Source organism: Hesperophylax consimilis, chromosome 1 (assembly GCF_061612785.1).
Source record: "Hesperophylax consimilis isolate HC1 chromosome 1, BYU_Hcon_1.0, whole genome shotgun sequence".
NCBI lineage: Eukaryota > Metazoa > Arthropoda > Insecta > Trichoptera > Limnephilidae > Hesperophylax > Hesperophylax consimilis.
In genome coordinates, this window is record NC_142836.1 from 5,229,079 (window position 1) to 5,253,719 (window position 24,641).

General features: G+C 35.3%; 1 protein-coding gene across 1 annotated transcript; it reads right to left on the reverse strand.

The window, feature by feature from the left end:
* LOC149426172 (brefeldin A-inhibited guanine nucleotide-exchange protein 3) lies at window positions 1-24,432 on the reverse strand. The gene is made up of 23 exons (XM_089641085.1): window positions 24,134-24,432; window positions 23,914-24,047; window positions 22,985-23,104; window positions 20,769-20,943; window positions 19,642-19,771; window positions 19,369-19,548; window positions 19,160-19,255; window positions 18,462-18,692; window positions 18,104-18,331; window positions 17,795-17,850; window positions 15,227-15,528; window positions 12,180-12,347; window positions 11,598-11,781; window positions 11,335-11,455; window positions 9,907-10,102; window positions 9,678-9,819; window positions 8,642-8,888; window positions 7,848-7,944; window positions 7,558-7,725; window positions 7,175-7,396; window positions 5,289-5,462; window positions 2,517-5,168; window positions 1-1,511 (listed from the first exon to the last, which is right to left on the reverse strand). Exons 1-23 carry the CDS (start codon window positions 24,216-24,218, stop codon window positions 1,314-1,316), a joined length of 6,306 nt encoding a protein of 2,101 aa, XP_089497211.1. The 5' UTR covers window positions 24,219-24,432; the 3' UTR covers window positions 1-1,313.
* Window positions 24,433-24,641: the final 209 nt, after the last annotated feature.

The following is a 24,641-nucleotide window of genomic DNA, read 5'->3' on the forward strand; positions in this document are numbered from 1 at the left end:
TTTTAGGGTTAAAATTTTTTCTGGTGTTTAGGGTTGAATAACAGATGTTTTAACCCTACAGAGCAGAAATATTTTATGATTACACCGGGTTAAATGAAGGGTGATTTCAAAATAATGCTTCAAATCCGAGTTTCTTCATTTGTTTTACTTTCAAATAGTTTTAATTAGTTGGGTACTTTGATCTTCAGTAATAATTTATAAGAATTTGATTAAAAAAAAAAATAAATAAATAAAAAAAATCAACTTCAAACTCGATTTACTCGATAACGAAAGCTCAAATAAAAAAAAAATATACTACAAAATCGACTCCAAATGTGATGTAGATTCACCAGTTTCCCGCTTGTACTACGAGTTTCCGGACACCCTGTATATATTTTTTAAACATTTATGTTATTTCATTTCTATTGTACAAAATCCAATCAATTTAGCTTGAAAATTATTTTTTCAAGGAGATTTAATATAATAAAATAACAGAAGTTTGAGTTGCCATTTATTAATTAATTCAAATACATTTAGAAGAGTTGGTTTGATAGATAGTTTCTGCAAAAGCACAAAGAATTCTTTATCCTTATAATTTAATACTGTAACAATGGACACCAACATAACAATGGACGAGAGATGATTTACATGGTATGTTTAAATATGATTTAATCATGATATTAAAACATTAAATGGCACTTCAAGTGCAGATAAATGTACATGCAATACATAATAGTATACCTATTCTAGGAAACCAAAATGAACTAGCTTGAATATCTTGCGAAAAATAAGATTGCATCGAACAAATGGATCAATTTATTATTACTATGCGTCATTCAGAAACAAGATTTGATTAATAATTTACTTTAAGTAAGCAATGCATTGAACATTTTGTATCTTAAAATGAATTGCCAGACAAAAAATCTTGCTTGATTCATCATCAGGCCTGATAACAAAGCGAATGCGAATACAGAGTTATTCGATGAGCTAAGCCTAACATCGATATAACATTAGGTCATGGTATCCCGCATGTAACATCAGAAACTGGTGTTTTAATCCTATCTACTCCATCGACTGAACTGTCCGGTTCATTGATATTTTTCAGTACAGATCATTTAAAAAATGAAAACTTGTGCAAAGAGCTTTAATATTCAATATATTTACAGGAATTAAATCTTATAATCAAAAATGTTTGTATAAGCTTATAGGCCAAAATTCTGTTCGGACCCAATCATGATATTGTCATAACTTGGTCAAGTTAGGAAATAAATAGTATTTTAATATTTTCATACTCCTATGATGGTCTATTTATTTAACTTGTGATGGTTATTAAATCAAACTGTGTCCCTTTTATTAGAGAAAGCCTCAATTCTTTGCAGCAACAAGGGATCTGATGTACATTTCAACAATCTGGAATACCCGTAGTCGAGCATCGGTGCGGTTAATTCAAATTGGTCCATCGGGAAGGATAAAATGAGCTCCAAATAAGCAGCCAATATGTTGGCCAGTGCGATTCTCTTCGCCTCTGCGTCCTGAATAAATAATAAACATAGTAATTAAACAATGGAAAGTAGATTAAAAACGATTATTTATTAAATTAATAATTAGGGTAAACAAGACTATGATTGCCCACTCTCACTTTGATTATCCTTATCTCACTAACGTGTGTAAATATTTCACTGACGTCTATTAGTTCAATGTGAATCGACAAACTGCCACATCGGCAGTGAAATCAGATTTTGTGAAGCGTGTTGAAGTTTAATAAAGTAAATACTTCTTAAATTATCATATTTTACCGATTATTATTGATAATAAAACAAAATAAATAAGTGTGTACCATCTTCACATTGTTTTATTAACATTTTTTATTGAATCACTAAAGTGGGCAATCACTGTCACTATGAAGAATTCAATCACTACGTTGAGCTATATTTTTTGGTTTATTTAAAAGAATTGTCATTTAGTTATGGTGTGATAAAAATGATGGAAGGATTTGATAGGTAATTTAAATACTATCCCCCCTTACTAATAACGTTTTAAATTTTAGACAACTGATAAACAATCATTTACGATACATTCATGGTTGTAACCGGTTGTATTAAATTTAAAGCATGTTTATAAGGCCCTTAGCAAATATTTATTGTTTTGTAATATGATATTGATGGGTAGGATCAAATCTACACCCATTCAAAGTAAAAGTTTCCGTGTAGTGCAATTTTTGTAAAAAATCACCAGCGCCCTCGTGTAGCGCCTCAAGGGCGCTCATTACCTATTTTATCCATACTCGGGTGATGGGCCTTCAGGCATTTTCGGGCAAGTATATTTTTCATTGTGGTTAGTATTAAATAACATTGATTGTATGTAGAGAAACACAAATGGACGGAGGTCAGGTCGGCAGGACAGGGATTCCTGAAGGTGCTGCGTCGATGCGTTGTATCCCCGACCCAAACGGTAAGAAAATGATTCAGAAGTTGAGATAGATTCGTATTTTAAATGTGCAAACCCATCATATGATATGATATGAAATAATGTTTTACCTTGGTAATGCTGTGTATTCTTTCCTGTTCAATTTCAGGAGGAACCGGTTGAGCTGGTAGTAGAGGTTCACCGTGGATGTTATTGAGTTGAGTATTTGCATTTGTCGATAATTTGTTCATGGTGTACTGAAACTCTTTCTTCAGTCCTACATCGTTTCCTGAGCCATCTTCTACTTCTTGGTTAGGTCCATGTATGCCATTGGCTTTATAGTAATCAGCTGAACTTTTCTCCGATTCGGCTATGCTGTCCGACCGAAGTCTTGAAAGATCGTTGTGCTTGTCATCATCGCTATCATAATCTGTACATACAGGCTGATCTCTAAAATCACTGAAGATGAATGGTTTCGGTGCACTTTCAGATGATTTGTCTGTTATGCCGGTCACAGATTCGTAGGACGCAGACTTACTATTCATGAAACACCTGTTTGGTTTATCTGGCTGGTCTATATCTGATAAATCGTCATTTTCTATGGAATTAGAATTGATCTCGTGAATAGTATCAGATATTTCGCTGTTTGCTAGATCTGCAGTAACACAGTCGATTTCTATAGCATTGATGTATAGATCACAGAGCATGTCCCAAGTATTTTTTAAATCGAATGACCTGTTTATGAATTTGTTATCGATAGTGTTTGGTGGTAGGTTACCGCTATCCATCATATCCTGCAACTCCTCAAGGTAAACCCTCTTCTTAGATAGTCCTTGCAGATGGAGTTCAGTCAGTGCTATCATTTTGATAATCCAAGAAGCTGTGGTATGTTTGTAAAGATTTGCGGCGCTGTCTAAATTCGAGACCTTTTGAACCAGAAATTTTAATCCGGGCCTCAAATCAAAATTGATCGCCCTCCTGTATGACATGTCCAGACATTTCAATAATATGTCAATATTTTTATAATTCAGGGCATATCGATTGTTAAGTATCAAGCCGCTAGATTTAAAGGTGTCCAATAAGATATGGTTCAGCGGCATAATGTTGGTTATCTTTTGTAATAGTATTGTTGCAATAATCTGGATCAATATTTGATGCGCCAGCAATCCTATAACAAGACTCTTATGAGGTATCCTAATAGTGTATGGCTCGGGGTTAGTGGCCGCGGTGGCATCTTGTGGATATAAGAGGAAGATGTAGCTTCTGTCGTCCGTTAAAACAAGGTTCTTGATAAGCAATGCTTGATTGTGTTGTCTGCTGTAGTTCTGAGGAGTCTTCATGTTTAGTGAGTGCTCTTTACTATAGTCATACAGGAACACTTGCTGCGCCATGGAGTGCAATCTCACATTGTCATTTATAGAACTATCACTTCGGGCCGCTACCTTCACTATAGCTACGTCTCCATAAAAGCTATTAGAGTTTTCTTCAAACGCCAAAGTCAGCTGTTGGAGAGGGGCCAAGCTAGCATTGCAGGCTCGGTGCAAACTTGTACAGGTTATCTCCCATTGCTGCTGCGTCAGTAAATATCCTGAAGTCAGAATAATGTGTCGGATACAAGATGCTCCTAACCTCGCTATTATTTCATGGGGCTGCGAAACACATTCAACTAAAATTAAGAGCAGTTGCTTCAATGCAAATGTAACAGCTTTAATTTCAGAAGTTTCGTGGCATTTTTCAGATTCTTCTTCGCTAGTGTCTGGAGAATTTTGATTAGAATGGCTGTATTTATTTGAAAGATTGGAATCTTGGTCTTCGTGTTGCAAATGGCTCAAATATTTAACAATAAGATCTGTCGCCATTCCGCAGCATTGTTTGAAGTTGGGAGCAAAAGAATCCCATTCTGTGCCGTTTCTACTAACTTGTCTGATCCACGTTTGCATGGAGGGCAATAGCAGGTGATTGATGCAATGAAGGCCAAACAATGGTCCAGGAATTACCATCATGTCTTGGAAAATCTTAAATAATGTTTCCAATGAGGCCATTTGGAATTGCCGAGGACAAGAAATGGACGCAGACACTAACCCTTCTATCAGAAGATGCCACACCTTGAGGATACCGCTCGGTCGATCAAATTTCACCAGTGAAGACATTGTTGATTTTGAACTCGGTAATGCCGTGGAAAGGATTCTATACGAAATAATATTACAATCAGCTACATCGGGCAAGTTGGTAAACTGCTTCACGTGTAGCGCCGTTTTAGGGAAGAGCGCATCCACAACTTGCAATGGCATGTCAGCATTTACCCGGTGCGCCGTGTTGAACGTGGGACACTTTGGCATGCTGTACATCATTCCCAAAATTTCAGCGCAACTCTCAATGTATCCCAGAGATTCCTTGCATATTTCAACGGTCAGTTGACATTGATAATTAGCGTTGTATATTTCTGGGTCATTCTTTTGAATAAATCTTTGTGATAAGTTGAACACAGTTTTGGAGGTGCCATCTGGAGATCTAAGCGGACTGCTAGTTTCTTTGTGGATGTTGTTAGCGTCAATGTTGGAGCCTCTTATGTAGCTCAGTAGACACAAGACGCAGTCAACTGCGGCATTTGCAAACACTAGAGTGTTGTCAGTATTCAAGAACACTCTGAATATCTCCAGGACTGCGGAGTATTGATTGTAGTTGTGTGCGGCCCGCAGTGTACCGAATAGAGGCCTCCAGCCCGATCTTATTTCAGTTTGGTTAGCCTCAACAAACTGACAAATGCAGGATATTATTTGCTCCTGAAAGTAAAAAGAAATGTAATACATTATGAGGAATAATGTAAAAACAAAGTTGTCTGTTGATTAGAATTGCTGACAAGAAAAAAGATTTGTATTTGGGGATATGTATATTGTATTTACCTGGACATCACTGTCACACAACTCCAGACACAGAAGGTTCTCAAATGGTTTGAGCAGAGCCTCGTTGAAATGGAAGTGCGGCAGTTCAGTCTGTTCGTTCAGGAGCAGTGTTATAGCATCATGGAGGCACTGGATAGCCTTCTTTGAAATACGCCGATCTTTGCTGCAAGCCGCCTAGACCAAAGAATGTTTCAAATTAAATAATATAATATGTAGAATGATCTAAAACACCATAGGCTTCCGTGGAACGGTCACAGGTCTTTTTTTAACATTAGTTCCACACAGGATGCCCTGAGGGAAATAATTCCCCTCAGGTCCTATGTCATCTTTGGGGATACTGTGTGAGGGGTCTTTTTAGGAAAGGAAGGAGAGGGAGTTCTGGGAAAGAAAAGGCATGAGGGGTGGGTAGGAATCTAGGTGTGAGTGTGTTCAGGAGTGAAGGACGTATGAATCCATCCCTCCCACTGCGGTGCAAGGTGATGTTCCAAGAGTCCTGCTGAATAGGTCCAAAAGTTCTCCCTCAACCAGTCCCTCCCGATCCGGCCCGCCACACAGTAGGAGGAGGATAGGCGCAACCGCCGCCAGGACCCGTACAAACCTCACCCCATGAACCCGGGCACCCCTGCTTAGTCACCAAATGTAAAGAACCACTTGGGGTGACCCATGGTAGAGTTATATCCAATAGTTCCCGGGGCCTGCCTCCCAAATTAGAAATTAGGTATTCCGAGAGTTAGGGCGTGGGCGTGTTGCAGAAACCAGGCAATCTGACTCTGCTTGCCTTTGTCTCGACTTACCGATGCGAAACTGGCTTTTCACCTTACGCTTATACCAAAAACAAGTTCCGTAATTAGACAGGATGCCGTTCCAGATCTGCGAATTCAACTGTCGGACATCAAACTTAATTTAATTTTTTTTTTTTGTTCATTACAGATTGATTCAATTGTATTACAATACACATGAAATATACAAAGCTTTAAATGAAACATTTTACAATAACTGATATTTTAGAGTTCTTGCCTAAAATGACTTTTGAAATCTTTAAGGCTAATGTTGAAAATGTGAAGAGACCTAGAGGTATCATTTAGCAGCACCATACCTCTTGTCATGCTATGCTGGGCCATAACGTCCGTTCTTCCGTGAAGAATACAGAGCAATTCATGGCGTCGACCCTGACGGTAGTTGTTCGGTACAAACAATTTATAGCATTCCAAGAGGTATGGGCTGTCAATGTAATAGTTCATGATTTTAAAAGCTGTTACTTGAAGGGTCCTATTTCTCCTAGATTGGAGACTTTCGTAGTGCGTTTCGGAGAGCAAATCTATGTGATGCATAAATCGTGGGTATTCATTCACCATGCGTTCTCATATAAAGATATCTTAGAAATTTTTTACTTATTTTATTTTTATAATTTCAAAGTTAGTTTTCAAGTTCTGTGAAGGTTCTGTCTATTCAAGTTCTATTATTATATCATTATTGACCAGGGTATTAACAAAACTGAAATAATAACAGAACTTGAATAGAACCTTCAAAGCACTTGTCAATCGACTTTGAAATTTGATGAATTGTTCAAATTCTGGGAAACAACTCGTCCTTAGGGTTCCATAGCTGAATAAAATTGGGAACCGCTGGTCTAAAACACAACATTTACCCTAGGAAAAAAAGTTGCCAACTGAAAGAAGTGGATTATAAATCGGTTTTATTTTTACACTATTTATCAATCTAAAAACAAATGGAGAAATTTGCCTTGTTTGGATTATACATTTCTTTTATTTCAAATAATAATCATACAAGTTCTGTATATTGTGCTAAAATCCCATGAACTAAAAAAATCTCTACTGCACATAAATCTTTTGTTCTCGTATTATCACAATTTGGTAGTTATTTACCTTCATGTAATGTGGCCCCACAATAGTCCAGACTGCCATGTGGTGGGCCAGGGGGCGCGGGGCCCGCAGGCACTGCAGTGTGACGTCGCCCACGCGCGCTAGCAGCCCTCCTCCGCTGCCGCCCCCCGCCTGTCCCCCGGAGCCTCCCTTGCCCTCCCGGCCCAGCATACCTTTCCACCAGCGGCTGGCGTTCTGCTCGGACTGGGAGGTTTCACTGCTCAACTGTACGAGAGAGAATTTCATTAGAATATTTTAGACATTAATTTCATAAAGAATGAGAATACTATCAAACAATTCAACTTGTAAATTTGATACCGCAGAGAAAGTAGAGATACATATTTACATTTTTGTATACAAAACCAAACAAATATTTTTTTAGATACCTGTCTCTCGGATGCCAAACACAGCTGCTGCAAGAAGCCACAAAGAGCTGGCAAGTTCAGTTTGCTTGCCGCATCACCGAACAATGCGTCAACTTGCTGCGATAGAGCGCAACAGACTTTAGCTGCATCAGTGCCGCATATGAAGCCAGATGGATTATTCCTATTTGTCTGGCAAAATGTAAAAAAAATATTAAAGATAAGATACAGGATGGAAATCATTAAAGATAGATACATAAAGATTCAGAAGATATAATGGAAACCATTTAAAAATGTATTCATTTTAAACTTACATCTTTATTTAACTTTTGAATAATAGCCGCAACAGACATCTTCTTGTTTGTCGCAACACTATCAATGTTAGATTGCAGGAAACTGTAGATGTCAACACTGGAAAAGAAAATGGGTATTATTGTTTTTAATATACATTTTTTTAAGTAACTAATGTGAGAAAGAGATACAAATGATAGGGGGCATTAGAGTCGACAGCGTTTAATGAGAGGTCTTGAAATTGGAATAATAAAGTGAGTGTACTCACAAATTCAAGGGTTTTATTGATGACTAGCGCAGATCTGTGAAAATCACAGGATATCATAACTGTAGAATTTTTACAGAAAAGCATTTGCCTCAGAGACATCACAAATTTACCTTTCGAATGAATACTGTTAGCAATTAAACTATAATATTATTAATACCTCCAACTTTTGACATTTCCACATACATTCTGATGGCAAAATGCTAAACTAGCTTCTCCTAGCGGCGTGTGTTGTGCGCTTTGGTTTTTTTTCATACATTTTATTTTAAATGTACGCAATAATCTTTATTTTACGTTATTAAATGAGAGGGATCGAAAAAAAAAAAAAAATTGGGTACGATCTTAGAGCTTTTTTCGAAAAAAATTTTTTTTTTTTAAATGATTGAATGCACCCGAAAATGACAATGAATGATGAACCAATCAACCAATGGGCAAAATAATAAGAGAAATGAAAGCAGCTTGTGGAAATCTTCACGATGAATCCAAGTTCTAAAAGTGTTAAGGGAAATATTTGTTATTTCTTCTTATTAAGTTTATGTTATTATTATATACCATGTTTCATCATCTCCTTGTCCCTGATTGAAATTGAAACTCTGGTGCAGCTTCTCGCTGAGGAAGTTGGAGTGGGAGTTGTGTGTGAAGGAGACGGTCTTGTTGCGGCCCGTCTGCAAGGTGATGAGAGGGGTGGTGGTGTTGCACTGTTGCCCAAATAGGGTGTGCTCCAGGCGGGACACATACTGGCACGCCGTGAAGATGTGTCGCCAGCAGTCTACAGAGCGGGATCCCAATTCTAGGCCACCTGAAATATTTTTATTATAAATTAATGGAAAATTATTCATATAAGCACACAATCATAATATTATAATTCAATAAGCCTTTAAAATTATTTATTCTCCACATGCTTTTTTTCCGTTAATGGCAGAATTGAAAGGAGTTCTTTAATTTTATCCGAATGACAGCCAGATGACAGCAACCGACTTCGAATTCGAGCATAGCAGGTTGTAAACTGAAAAATTGAGATTAGAAAGGATTGGAATGATAGTTAAAAAGAAGAAGGCTCATTTTCAGAAACCTTTTCTACACCTAAAAAAAAATTATATCTCTTTGTTTTGGAAACAAAAAATTTTCTTTCCATTTATATTAGTTTTCGTTACCTAGTGCTTATTAGAATTTTATCTAGTATTATTTGTTTTCAGGAGATAATATACACCATCTATGTAGTACTTATTCACTTATCCTAAACAGATTTTAGTTCATATAATAAAAATACTAGTTTTTTACGGAAAGTGTCTAAACTTATCAAACTGATTTCATAAGCTGTGAGAAGTTTGTGCGGATGCGATTAGACTTGTCACAAACTTACGCTTCTTACGACTATGTAACTTACTATAAATTACAGTAACAGATGCCATAAGTTACTTACATAGGTGACTTAGGGAAAAAAACTTACGCGCGTAAAGGCAGCCCAATGGTGTTATTGTTACATAAGTCTAGTACGAATCAATGAATAGATATTTTAGGGCAAAGACCAGGGATCAATTAATTTTGAATTGTTCTGCTATATTAAATAAATAGTTTAATTATTTACCAGATATTAAAACATCCAGGGACAGTGCGTGAGAAGAGACGATTTTGGCAGAAGGAGATTCTGAGCAAGCGGAATCAGAAAGGAGAGCCAGCAAACTGCTGCATCGGTTCTGCAGACTCAAGATGTTACTTATCCTTGCGGCCTGAAATCAATTCATCATTCAGCATCATGTAATTGAACAAAGCATTGGCAGATTGTTTTAATAAAATATCTTGTAAGTGTGATTTACCTTATGCAACCCTTCAAGCGATAGAGAAACCAATTCTTCCCGAACTTTGTCTTTCTTCAATGTGAACCTAGATTTCCTTGGCAAGAGTTTGTGCAGTTTAACTCTGGTCGTCAGATTCACAACAGAGTTGGAGTAGCGTCCAATCAGAGGAGCGCTCAGCAGAGTCACCATGGAGTCCCACATGCATGTTAAAACCCTAAAAATAAATTTAATTTGAAATTAGAAAGGAATACGCTGTACCTAGTAAGTATATAGTTTCCCGTGAAGTCACCCCAGGAGAAAAAATATTTTGTCCAGCTTGTTTCCGTAAATAACATTTTGGTTTTAGTGTAACTCGAATATGAGACATTAAAATATGTATGCTCAAACTAACTGGCGTGTGCCGGGTGTTGCTGGGGGGTTATCCTTACAAGATAGACATATACCATCACAGACTTTTCTGTAGGCCTTTTAAAGATATACAATTCCGTAGTATGTTATTTTGATGTATCTCACAAGGTTTAGCCAGCGTTAGGAATGTAACTTTCTATAAATATAATATGAATGTATTATATATAAATCTTCTGGAAGAAATAAAAAAACCTATCAAAATTCACTGTGTAGTTTAGAAGAACTAAGCGCACACACAGACAGATGCGGATAGCGACATTGTTTTATATTATTTATAAATTCGAGTCCTAGGTCAGTTCTTTTAGATTTCATTGATTGGTTGCAGTGCGACCCTAAGCCAAACGGTGCCTGGCGCGAGTAAAAGTTTGATGCCCCTTATCAAAACCAGTAGACGCCTGATAGGTCATCACTGTAATCAATAGTAGCGCCGTTTATGTGAAAATAATCTCATGGGTGGTGTGTTAGGACTGTTAGGTATTATCAGCACCCTGGCACTTTAACAATTAGGCCCCCGGAGTGGACTGCTCCAATTGCGCCTGCATAGAGCCGGCTCTGATTGGTTGGAACAGGAATTTCATTCTAAATTATGATTAGTTGAAATGGCCTGTTAAATGGAGCATTCTTATTGGCCAATGATTTCCACCAGGATTTTAGAAAAAAATATTCATTCCATGTATTATTCAATGCATTGCGAGTTCCTGTGTTTACGAAAATATTGAAATGTAAGTACAAAATATTATGTTATTTAGTATCTATGAAATCCTTATAATGTTTCTAATTATCAAGGATTTTTTTTATTTATTATTTACTTGAAATAGTAAATCGTACTAATTTCGATAAAATCGGATCTTTTTAGTTTCTCCATTTTTACCAGTTGTTTCTATACTAAATTGATTGATTTTATGCACGTAACTTGCGTTGTCAATAAATATTTATAATAATTTTTTCCAGACTGCTACATTAGCGATGTTACAGTAGATATTTTTCAGACGGCTAAACGCACAAACCACGGATTAATTTTTATTAATAAATTATTACCGTCTGGCTAATTTCAGTGCAGCAGTTTTTTCAGCAGATCCAATGTTGCCACTTGGTGTCGAAACTTCTTTCAATCTTTGCCAATCACACATTACTTGGCTAGTTCCGAGGCCTCCAAAGTCTAGAAACAACATCAAATGACCAATTTAATAATATACACAACGTTAAGTAATTCTGAAATTTCATACAATATTCAAAGGTCAAACAAAAGATTACAGTTGAGTTGAAATGCATTTTAAGGAATATTTTAAAGTCTTTCTTACCAATAAGAAGATTAACCAATGCATTGTGTTCCTGAATGGATGGCTGATAACCTCCAATCTCCAAGATAGATGTTGTGAGGACCTGTTGATAGACTTCACAAAGCCACGTTGAAGACAGGTACACCAGCACTCCACTTCCATGAACTTCTTCAACAAAATCATCTTCGGATAGAGGCACTGCTGTCTGTGGAAGCAAATTAAATGTTCTTATTGGTTAAGCTTATTTCAACTTTAATTTTTCATTACTCATTAGTTCTCATTACGTATTATAATAAGCAGGGAATTACTTAAAAATCCTACCTATCATAAGTAATTTTTTTATGCGGGAGAAATTATGTTTTCCCGCCATAATTCACCAATCAAAACCAATTGCAATACTTTTGTTTTATACACTTTAAAATTGGAACATATTTTAATAAGAATGAAAATCTCACAAGAAAGTACCTACCCTAGTGTATTTTACGAATAGATAAAAGAGGGTGGTTGGTGACTGAAAAGTTACCTTAACTTGTTTAGGAAGAGGGGGTATTAGATTAATAAATAAAATAAAATAATAGTGTTGTCATTAGGTAAAATGCTTACAGTGCTTCCTTTGTAATATCCAGAATAAATAAGCTTCAGATTAAGCAGCAGTGTGGAGTAAGTGGCGAGGTATATTCCATCTGCATTCATGATGGTGGAAGTGGAGGGCGACCTCGCTGCGTTAAATTGGCAACACTTTGAGGCAAAGTCCTGCATTGACTCATCCACCTACATTAAATTTGCAAATATTTTAAACAATACTATAATTATTATGTAATTTGTCGAAAACATTTTTTATCAACTTAATATGTACAGTGAAACTCTCTTAAGAAGTTTTCCAAGGGACCGGGGAAAAAAAACTTCTTAAGTGGGAAAACTTCTTAAGTGGGATTCAATTTTAGCCATTTAATAACTCGAGTCCGGGGCATACGTCATTCCTATGTCTACCTACGTTAAATTGTCGTGAAAACAAGCTCATATGATCCAAGCGGTCAAAAAAAAAATATATATATATATACATCTTCTAGTTATCATGGTAATTAGTATTATGTATTTAGAAAAAGGTGGGAAAGTGAAATAAATGAAAAATGGTAGAACATAGTTGATTATAAAAAGTTTATTTACATACCTACATATAAATTTTTTTTTTTTTCGAAGTATTTATCCATAGTAGATTGCTTAACTCTATTATTGAATTCTTTTGTTGTAAAATTTTGTCTAAACATTACAAATCAAAACAAAACCATCCCATGGACAAAGTAAACACAATTTTAAAACTGTTAAAGTACATCCCTCGAAAAAGCCACTCGAATTCGGATAGTAAAAGTTGCAGCATTCCAAAAGGTTCATACTGTTGATCTTATTTTAAATTGGTGTAAAGGCAATGGATTATACATATTTACTTGTTAGTGATTACTCACTCTTAACTTGACAGTTGAAGACAGAGCTGTGGATATACGCCGTCTCTTTTTTACGCTTTCGTTTACTATATGAACTGAGGGAGAAAGAAAGACTTGTTGTGGTTAATTTTACCAAGCGGTTTGATAAAAGGACACCGCAAGTAATTTTGTTAACCGCAAACTAATGATAGCGGGTTCTTTGCCTCAGAACCGTTTGCGTACTGCAACCCTGCCATGGCACTGCACAGAAAAATCTCACAAAGTCTACGCGGCAAACTGCTTATTAGTTGGCGGACTTTAACTTTTTTGCACGCTTGCTGCTTGCTCCAATGGCATTTGAGATTTGAGAGACTATTGTTATGATGTATTTTCGCCAGGCACAGTCGACTATCGTATATTTTTAAAGATATTTTAATCCTTTTCTAGAAATTCCTTATGAAAATAATATGCGCAGCTCAATATTATGTACCTGTAGGTTCATTTATGGTCCTACCTAACTAGCAGACATTGAATAGCTACGATTTCGCACATAAATAAATGGCTTGATGCTTGAATCAGAAAGTTATATCATACAAGCTGTTTGACGCTGGAATTATGTATAATCTGTGAACGCATCCAAAAACTAGAAAAATCATTTGCGAAGTTTCGTTTCAATCTACATTTTAAATTTATGCATATGTATTTCCTAACCTTCAAACTTAATTTACGACAAATGTCAGATGAAACATGATGCACGGCAATTTTTGATGTTTGAATGAAAAAAACGTAATTATAATGCATATTTTACCATCTCCCCCGCCAAATAATCATGTTGTTATGTATTTAAAGGTGAAATATTCCGTATTAACCGTGATCCGATAGATTATCAAAAGTTTTTCGTGTTTTACAAATTCGATGGAATAAAAATTTTATACAATAATATTACGAAACATCTCTATCGATCTCTATGTTCATTATCAAAGAGAAGATTATTGAAGGAGGCGTCAAATGTATGCAAATGTAGATCTAGCCCACGTTGTCATTAAGGTTGAGTTTAATATAATCTTTCATGTTATTTCGGCCTTAAAGACGCTTGCATATTTGTTACATAATTCCGCATTGTTTATTCGTTCCATTGCTATTTTACCTAGTTAGGGGATTAGGAGACGGGGTATTTGGTTTATTTATTGGTTACGGCAGGTTACGGCTTACGGCCCGGCGGCCGACAAAGGGTTTTATGGTCTCAGGTACTAGGTATGGGTTTCAGTCAACATCTTTCAATTTATGACTTGGAAAAAGGTTCATTTTAGATATTTTGCGACACAATATTTTGTTTGTGTTGATTTTACCGCCGGATTTCTAAAACCTCTTAAGCGGGAAGCAGTTTTAGCTCTAAAACTTCTTATGTGGGAAAAAATCGTGTTTTTTGTATGGAATTTTCAAGGGACCAAAAATCAAAACTTCTTAAGCGTGAAAACTTCTTAAGTGGGAACTTCTTAAGCGAGTTTTACTGTACTATTAGTGGGAACATTTAAAAAATTATTAAATGGTGCAGACGGCCAACAGAGAAACTAACTTTTTTGCTCTAGGGGTCTAGTGCGATCAAATTGATAACTTCACAATATTGTTCAATAGGCTTAACTTATACCGATATCCCTAGCACGGTTGTGCTGTCGATAGCCGAAACGACATTGACACAAAGTACAAGGCAATACATATTGGCGGATCTATTTATGGGTTCACGTTCCATAATGTCAAACGGCCACGTAAAAATTAAACTAATAAATTGACAATGTCTAATTGAAATATTAACTTTAATAGTCAGTCAGCATGTACTTTTACAGTCAGCATGTACTTTTGACACTAAAAAGGGAGTTAATTAGTTAATGAGATCTTCAGTCATAACATAACTGATAACTTTGGTTTCTCCAAGCTGGAACATAATCGATTGATCACGTCTTAGATGAATTAATTAAGTCTATTGATCGTATATATGAATTCTTTCAATTCTAAAAGCTTCATTAGTTCACTTCCATTCATTAATAAGCTAGTTATTTTGCATAACGAACAACATTGTTCAAAAAGACGGATATCCTCAATATATTGAATGGGGGATTTATCAATCGATCATCCAAGAACCCTGGTAGCCAAAACATTATCTACACTACCAAGACTATAAATCTTTTATTTTTAAGCAGTAACTAAAGGAACACATAGAACTGGAGTTACCTCTACACATGTCCTAAATGAGAGGAGTTTGGGCACCATCACATTTTGTAGGGTTTTTACAAACTGCTTAGCATTCTGCCTCTCCACGTCCACGTTATAGTCCGTGATATTGCAGCGGCCCAAGTTGAGGGTGGAGGGAATGGACTTCATGAAGGGCGTCTCGTGGTCGCGGGCTGCCGAGATGTTGTCGGTACTCTCCCGGCGATAAGTGGAGTGCTGGCGGGAGGGAAGGAACACACTGTCCGCATCAGAGTCCATTTCTCCGTCGGATGCGGAGCCATTCTCTTCTGGACCTGATGTATCTACAAGGAAAATATACACATAATTAAATTAAATGGTTGTCATCACAGGTTTATTTGTCAAAGCTTAGTCAGTTTATTAGGATTTTATTAAAAGAGCTACTCATTTTAAAATTAAAAGTGTGAATTTAAAATCACCATTTACACAAATTAAAAAAAAAAATTCTACAACAATACACAATTAAATGTCAGGTCAATAAATTGGTCACATGTATTGGCAGAAATTAACAAACAAATATTACTATAGAACAGTGGTTCTTAACCTTTTTGGAGGTATCGAACCCCACCAGTTTCATATGCGCATTCACCGAACCCTTCCTAATTTGAAACATTCAAAACATGGTATTTATTTATATATAGGTGTACAAAAAGAAAAAAAACATTAAATTTTAATGGTTAAATCAAAACATGAAACATATTAATTATTATTTACTTTAAATCAGTGTGACTTCTGCTGTTGTCTTTCAGATACCAATTCAGAAATTCGCGGCTTTACTTTGGCAAGTGCCACTCTCATGTCATTTTCACAACACAGTCAATTTCTTTTCTTCGTTTTTATATCCAGCATCTTCGAAAAGGATTGCTTGCAAAGATATGTTGTAACAAACGGTATAAAAATCTCCAGAGCTTTCTTAGCAATAAAAGGGTATGTTTCCATTTGTTGACACCAACACGTTAAGAATGATGTTGTTATGAAGAGTTGCTGTTGAACCTGGCTCTGCTGAATTTCAATGAAATCATCAAATATAATTCGGGGGTCTTGACCTCCACCGAACCCCCGAGACTAACTCACCGAACCCCTGGGGTTCGATCGAACCCAGGTTAAGAACCACTGCTATAGAATATACAAGGATAATTTTTGTAAAGGTTCACCTCAAATACAATTTACACTAAATAACCTAACCTAATATAATAACTGAGGCTATTATTAATAATAATAATTGGATGACTTGTATAGCGCCGTTTTTGTGCAAAATCACCTCAAGGGCGCTGTACAAACTTATAATACATTTCTACAGTGATCTATGTTGTTATTATACTAATTCTCTGAAATTGTGTACATTGAATTTTTTTTTTTTTTTTTTTTCTTTATTCATGAAATATTAATGTGTACAGTTTTTACATGCTTTTCGACTACCACACTAGACAAACGCCCGTATTATGGTAGTCGAAATTTATATACATAGGTTTATATAATTATATAAATGTAATATTTGATAACTTGTTAATCTAAGTATTTTTTTTTTACATGCAATGTATGTGTATAATAGGTGACACTTTTACTGGTTCCCAGTTCAGTAGATTGCTCAAGTGTACATCAACCGTATTTTAAACTGTTGATATTAATGAGATAAAATGAACACAATCAGCAAATAAATAGGTTACTTTACTTGTTAAAATAATGAAAATAAAGTAGAAATTATGAAAATGAACTTGTTGAAATAATGAAAATAAAGATTAATTAATAAAGATTAATTAATTAATTAATTATGTTTGTAGTTAATTTGAATGTTGAATTACATTAATTTGTATTTTCAATTACGTTTGTAGTTATTTATTAAGTCAAATTATAGAGGTATTTTGCATATACCCACTCAGTCATATATATTTATGGTTTTAAGTTACTAGTTAAAAGTGTTAGTTGTAAATCACTAGACATTAATCTTAGTTATAAACCACTAGTTATAAGTCACTAGCTATTAAATTTAGTTATAAGCCACAAGTAATAAGATATAAGTCTAAGTCATAGGAATACATTAAATGTATGAACTATGTTGTTAAGCGCCCTTGAGGTGATTTTCTCACGAAAACAGCACTATACAAATAATCCAATCATTATTATTATTATTTACACATCGGCTTTTAAGAATTATTTTATTTTGATATATACTTATTAATCCCATAAACACAAGCTCCTGGAGCTCACCTTATGGAGTAGGAGAATAATTAGGAAAAAAAATTGCATTCTGTTATAATTTGAAATCTTTTATTATTTTTTAAATAAATAAATAAAAATTAAATTATGAGAATTAATAATCAAACAAACTAGTTTAGGTTGTTGGTGGGTGAAATATTCATGTGTGAAATTAAAATTATTCATGTTCAATGAACTCAAATTTTCTTTGAATTTAACTGACTGTGTGGAGAATAATTCAGACACGCAATAAAGTAGGTATCTATCTATAATATAAAATATTTGAATAAAAAATTACATTAATTGTCTTTTTCAAAATTGGAATTATAATAGCCCATGGTTTTTATGTTTTACCTGAAGAATCTGTTCCATCGGCTTCAAGTTTATTCTGCATTTCTGCTACCAGATCCCTGAAAAATAAAATGTTAAATTGTAATATTAAAAGAAAGATAAAAATTCATCGAAAGATGAATAACGGGCATCAACCAAAATTGTTGAAAAAGTAAAAATGCCCATTTAAAGCATAATTTTTGTTAACTAATTATAATACACATACAATTAACAAACGCGTGCAGGCCATCACTAAATTAGGACAAATTTTATAATTTACAGACAATGTACATATGGATAATTATATAAACCGAAACAATGTAAATTAGTAACCTGTATGGGCTAGGCAACCTTGCCAAGCTTTGATAAGTGAGAGGGCCCCTGTAATCAGAGTCTTCGAGCTTCTGCCACTTGTTATTTATTTCTGTGGCGTTTGGTGGAAGGTACTTTCCTTCGCACAATTCCTCCAGAGCTCCCAATAAGCTTACAATGCACTCCAGGCTCACCAGTAACACGTGAGAATTATTGCTCACAGCACATTCTTCAATTGCATCCATTATTCTGAAAAGTAATATTTTTAATTGCAAAATTTACATCAGGTAACAAAACATCCCAAGGGCAAAAAATAATTCAGTATACCTATACATACTCAGAAATATGATTTTATTACATATTTTTAATTGTTACTTACAATCTGACCAGTGCCATATCATCGCTGTGCTGGTCTGAGATATTATTAGACTGCCTCAGTATGAGAAGGTAGCATAGCTTCTTGGGGTCCCCCAGAATGTCCTTGGTGCTGGCTAGGGCCTCCGCCCTGTGGGACACTGGGGGGTACAGCAGCATGCGGTGGTACAGGGCCTCCAGCACAGGGCGCATGGAGCCCACGCAACCTACAAGCCTCAGTAACTGGCCGGCAATGCTGGAATAGAAATAAATATGATAATGATGACACAGTAAAAAATAAGAATACATAATATTATTTTACAATGATACAGGAGATCTTCACAATATGCTGTTCTGAATAAACATGCCAGGAAGGAACATGTTCAAGTAGGTACCTACTTACATTACATGCATGTAGAAATAGAAAAGGGGATATCTATGGTTTTTTTTTAATTGAAAATCATTCCATTTATAAAATTAATTTTAAACTACAAAAGGCGATAACAAATTAATAAAAAAGGGTATTTATCAGTATTTATAAGAAGTGATTGGTTTATTTATGGTATTTATATTCGTAATCTGAATACAAATGTGATTTTTAAATGTTTGTAAAAAAATAAAAGACACACTTTTACAGAAGGTAAACGAGTATACATTAAAGTTATAATAAGTGCAAATGATGTGAAATGTTAGAACACGGCATTATACTATGTATTGTTTTACCTGTAAACTGTCTTAGCTTGTTGGCTATTAAAGCTGGGAGCACTTGCAAGGGAACCAGATCCTCTCCCTGAATCATCTACGCCGTGACCTTCATCCCTGGAAAGATATGATTTTCGTTTCAAGAAATGCAACAGAAATAGGAATTGGGTTTTTTGAGATAGCTCTCAAATTGCAGGGAGCAAAACATGTAAGTACCATAATATTTTTACCTTGATTTGATATTTTTGTCAACTCGTGGTGTTCCCAGGAATGATATAAGCGCAGGGCAAAATTTCTGCCACAGGAAATTTGTAAAGTGTGTGTTACTGTTCACTATCTCAGGTAGACTCGTGACTAAGGTTAGAAGGCATTCTAAGTAAAATATGGCCGTCACATTGGACTTGGTGGTCCTGAAATAAAATTTACATAAAATTAATAAATATCCCGTGTTTCAAATATGTTAGTAATGATTTCTGCCGTATGTAGGTAGTATGAATACTTACATTTGAGTTTCACATAATCTGCTGCATAGATACTGCATGACTGGGATAATCTCGCTAAAGCAGGCCACTGCTGATACTTTGCTTTTAACGAGAGGAGATCCCTCGTTCAAAAGTTCTTGGCATTCTTCATCTGTTATAAATAAAAGATATAAGTTAGATTCATGTGACAAAACTAACAGTGATCGACAAGATAAGCACGGCTAAAATTTCTACAATACAGATGTTATAATTTAGAGCAGAGGTTTCCAAAATTAAACCCCGTAGACCACTTGCCAATATTGAATTCAACTGCCTGCCAATATTGAATTTTCCTAAACCTATTATCCTGTTGAAGGCCAGAGCAAAGAACAGAAAAATATTTGTGGAATCTAACGTTTTAGCCCAAATGATGATTTAGTTTTCATACATTTTTCGAAGCATTAAAACTGCCCCTTAAGTTCTTCGTTAGTGCTTATTCCGATCAGTTATTTTTGTCATATGATATTAGATTCTTCAACGTTCCATTTCTAGAGTCAAAACATCCTCAAACCTAGTTTTGAAGTTTGTGTGAAGTACATTTAAATGTTTAACGTAGACCAAAATGTCATTACCCTGGAAGTTTGTCAACAACAAGTTGGGGAACTAGGAAATTTCGCGCCTTCCAATGTGCAATGTTTTGCTTCAATATATTAATTCTGTCAAGAAAAGGAATGTAGACCCTGTTTATATTTCTATCTCAATAAACAATTTTACAAAATATTAAATACGTAATGTCTATGTCTATTATTAGTATTCCAATAACTGTGTTATCTGTTTTAGGCGTATTATGTCATTTACGGAATTCAAGAATGTTGATTATGACTTGATGTAAATGGGGGTCAGCTGGTGGGTACCCCCATTTGAATCTCGCAGACCCCCAATTTTTTTTCTCACTGACATAGAACCCCAGTAAGCCGAAATCGATTTCTGGGGGTCACATGTGGACCACTTTGCGAACGAAAGGTTTGTGCAAAACACTGGTCTTGTATGTATTTATTTTTGTATTCACAGCCATAGGGCTTTTGCAAAAAATAAATTGTATATAAAAAAACCCTTTTCAATCAAGGAAAAGTAAAAATTTCTTCTCATGCTTTAGTATGATAAATTACCCAGTGACAGACAGAATGCCCTTATGGTCATAGCCGCAGCTGCCCTGGCGGGGGCGGCCACAGGGGCTGAGACCGCAGCCTCAGCGCAGCGCCCCGCCAGCCACAGCACCAGCCGCCCGTTGAGGGCCCCCCCACTGCGGAGTCCTAACGCTAACAGCACACGCAGGATATGGACCTGGGAGAAAATAAGATGAGAGTTATTAATTTGGGTAAAGCATTCCTGTGAGAATTATAACTGTAAGGTAATATTTTTAGGGTCCATGTTGGAAATTGGTGAAGGAAAATCTATATCAAAGTAATGCAAGGTTTGGAGTGCTTTTTTTCGCAAATTATACTAGGGAGCAGCACTTAAAAATACACTCTTTGTAGTGTGCTAATGCCAGAAATACTACAAATGATTTATCTGTAAAATCTACAAGGGTAGTTAGGAAAATATACAGGGTGTCCGGGGGTATAGTGCAGTAACTTCGTGGGGGGATTCTACATGATCGTAGGAGTAAAAAAGATAAATAACTTTTTACGAAATTCCAATTTTTTATTTTTCATACAAAAAGACATACCTGCTAAAAAGCCATAGTGTAGGTGCAAACTTACCCGATAAATTCGCAAGTGTGAACGTGGCAACGTTGCATATTTGTGAGTGGCGCGTATCCATGGAAACCGCATGTGAATTGTAAACAATAACAACACAGAGTTCGCCGTATGTTTTGATATTTTACCAAATTCAAAAAGAGAACTTCACTAAAATCACGTTACACTTTTTACTATAAAAAATATTAATAACTCATTGAACACTTAACTAATTTCATCGCTTTTTACTAATAGGCCACTTGCATCATATTTTTTAATTTTTTTTTCCGGTTAAGGAAAATATTCTAAGACATTCTGTATTATTATTATTTTTTTAATCGTATTTTTGAAACCCTGGGGATTTTTTGAAAATTTCAATCCGAAAAATCAGACCTTTTTTTATAAACCGGAAAGACGGGACATAATTTTATAGGTGAGAAAAAACAATGATTACATAGCCGAAAATCATTTTTAAAAAAAAGAACGTTTTCCACACGAATGACACAGCAGAATAACGAGGCATACCAAAAATATTACATCTCATAAATATTTTTTTCCTTGATCCATCTTATTGATCATAAATCATTATAATGTACAACGTCTATATTAATAAATCCAATGTAATATACTTGTACTTGTAAATTATAATAATAATAAGAATATTATAAAATTTGATTTTGATAAAATCAGCACCATAACCATTATACCTCTAAAACACGTACCGACATCTAAATTGTACGGGGTTCTCTTCACATCTGTCAAAAATTCAAACCAAATGAAAAGTTCGCAGAGAACAAACAATAAATCTAGTGAACGAATTCAAAAATTCTTAGATAAATTAAATTTTCAAAGTTGTTTACTCCGCCCGTCAAATTTTGTGACACATTACATTCAAAGCACGATTTACTAATAGCGGGGGGTGCAGGAGGGGGTGCGGGGGACAGTTTACCAGCTGACCGACTGAATTCGGGTGCCGGGGGTAGCGGGGATTAGTTACCGAGGGGGCGCGGGATGTAGATTTGGCAACGACGAAAAAAATAATGCCGTCTAGGCACGTCGGAGAAATTTTTCGTTATTAGCTTAAAAGTACATCTAAAAGTTGGAATTTCAGAAAAAGTTATTTATCTTTTTTACTCCTACGATCACGTAGAATCACCTCCCGAAGTTACTGCACTTTACCACCGGACACCCTGTATACAGTTTCCAGTGAAAAAAGTTCTTAGACTGTAAACATTTTAGTTCTGTATGAATTACATACAGGAATTTTAAGTAAAACGTTTGAAAATGTATTAATTGGTTTTCAAACTGCACTTTTTATAGACATATTGGTATGTTACATATGGACGCCCGAGGAAGACATGGCATGACCAAGTGAATCAGATACTTGAATCGGGCCATGTCAAGAGTCAGAACAATAGAAGAGTATGTATGAGACGATGTATGAATGTGAATGAGGCAAGGAGTGTGTGCCAAGACCGAGTTGTTTGGCGGTCCGTCCTCTCTGCCTACCCCTGCGGGGAAACGGCGTGATGGTTAGTTAGTTAGTTAGTTTTTTTTAGAATTCACTTTTTGGACTATTTTTGCGTTTCTTTTCAGTCAATATAAAATTACTGAGTAATATTGTTCAGTAAGATTAAAATGATTACCTGAGTTTCTTGTGGATGATAGGCCATTGAGGAAGTAGCGCAGAGCAACTGGGAAGGAAGCCATAATGAATCATCTTCAGGTTCATTCCCTCTGTGGAATCTGTCATCTCGGAGAATTTTCTAAAATAATATTGAAAAGATTATAGAAAAAGTAATGAAAATAAATCAAATTATACGACTGTGATTTGAAGCTTACAGTATTTATTTATTTTAAACTGGCTGTACCCCACAACGCGTTGATGTGGCTCAGACTGTCTGTGCAGATAGAGAAACAATACCGCATGTTGCTTTTACGTCTAACAGATGGTGCTGTTTTTTAAAAAAGCATGTTTTTACCTGTCACAGGTGACATCTACGTGATATAGATATATAAAAACACAAGCGTATTCGAATGCAACGTTGTGTTAATATTTCAAAGCAATCGGTGAAGAACTTTTGTAGATTTTAACAAAGGAACATTTACCTTTTTATTTATTTATTTCTTATAATATTCATTACATTTAATGCAAGGAAGCTTTAGACTGTCCAACTAGGAAGGTTTCCCGTTTTAGGACAGTCAAATTAACAGGTTTCAAATTATCCTAGAGGAATACAGGATCTAAGAATATTGAAAATAAGTAAAAGTGAAGATGCATAAAAAGCGTTTGTGATAAATAATTATCAGATTACATTTTTTAGTAATATTTTGGAATCATTTCTTACTAGATCTAATAACCATTTTGTTTATTTGGACCGAAGGATGACAATTCACACAGTTTCAGATGTGAGGGAATTTTGTTATATATTTTAGGACAGAGATATGAAAATATTTTTTGATAAGCCGCTCTGTTGCTTGTTGGAACGGAATGGTCATTTTTTCCCTTACTTCTGGTTTGATGTTTGTGTTCGAAGATTAAAATATAGAAGATTAAATTCATTAAGTGTCTCACATGGAATCCGTTCAGAGCGAGTGTTACAAGTTTGGGACGTTTTGTCTCCAGGGCCACTTGCAAAGGTATGAAACACACTCTTCTCAATTCATAGGAAGGGTCTCTGGTGGTGCCTTGCTGTACGCTTAGCAAATCTGAAATGTATTGTTAAGAAAATCCTCTACTTTATCACGAAAATTAAACATTATATCAAATGGAAAATTATGAAGTTTTCTCATACCATAAGCCTGTTGACAAGATTTCCGTAAATTTGCTCCCTTGGGGCCATTGGACTCCTTCATAATATCCAAAAGTAACTCTTCCATCTTTCAGTAATTTGTATTTACTTTTTTTATTAATAATTTTATAATGTCTAATGCAGATTTTCACGACAGTAACTAAGAAAAACACGAACTACAAAAGCATAACAAAATGCCACAACCTAATTCACATTTTGAAAATAAACTTTTCACTTTAAGGAAAGATATCTCACTGAACTATAACATTTTAAAGGTCCCATATGTTGTTTGAGTCACAAATTTTCACAACTTAAACAGAAATGTCATTTATGTATGTTACCTGTAGATTCTGTACTGGGCATGCTCAGAACAAACCAATTGGGTGCAGCCCCCATAAAATCAATACTTTCATTATGTGGCAATGTTGGAATTTTGTATTAGTCATTTGATTCAACCCCTCTTTATTAATTTGTCAGGTCTACTTGTAATTTTTAAATCAGAAAATGTTGC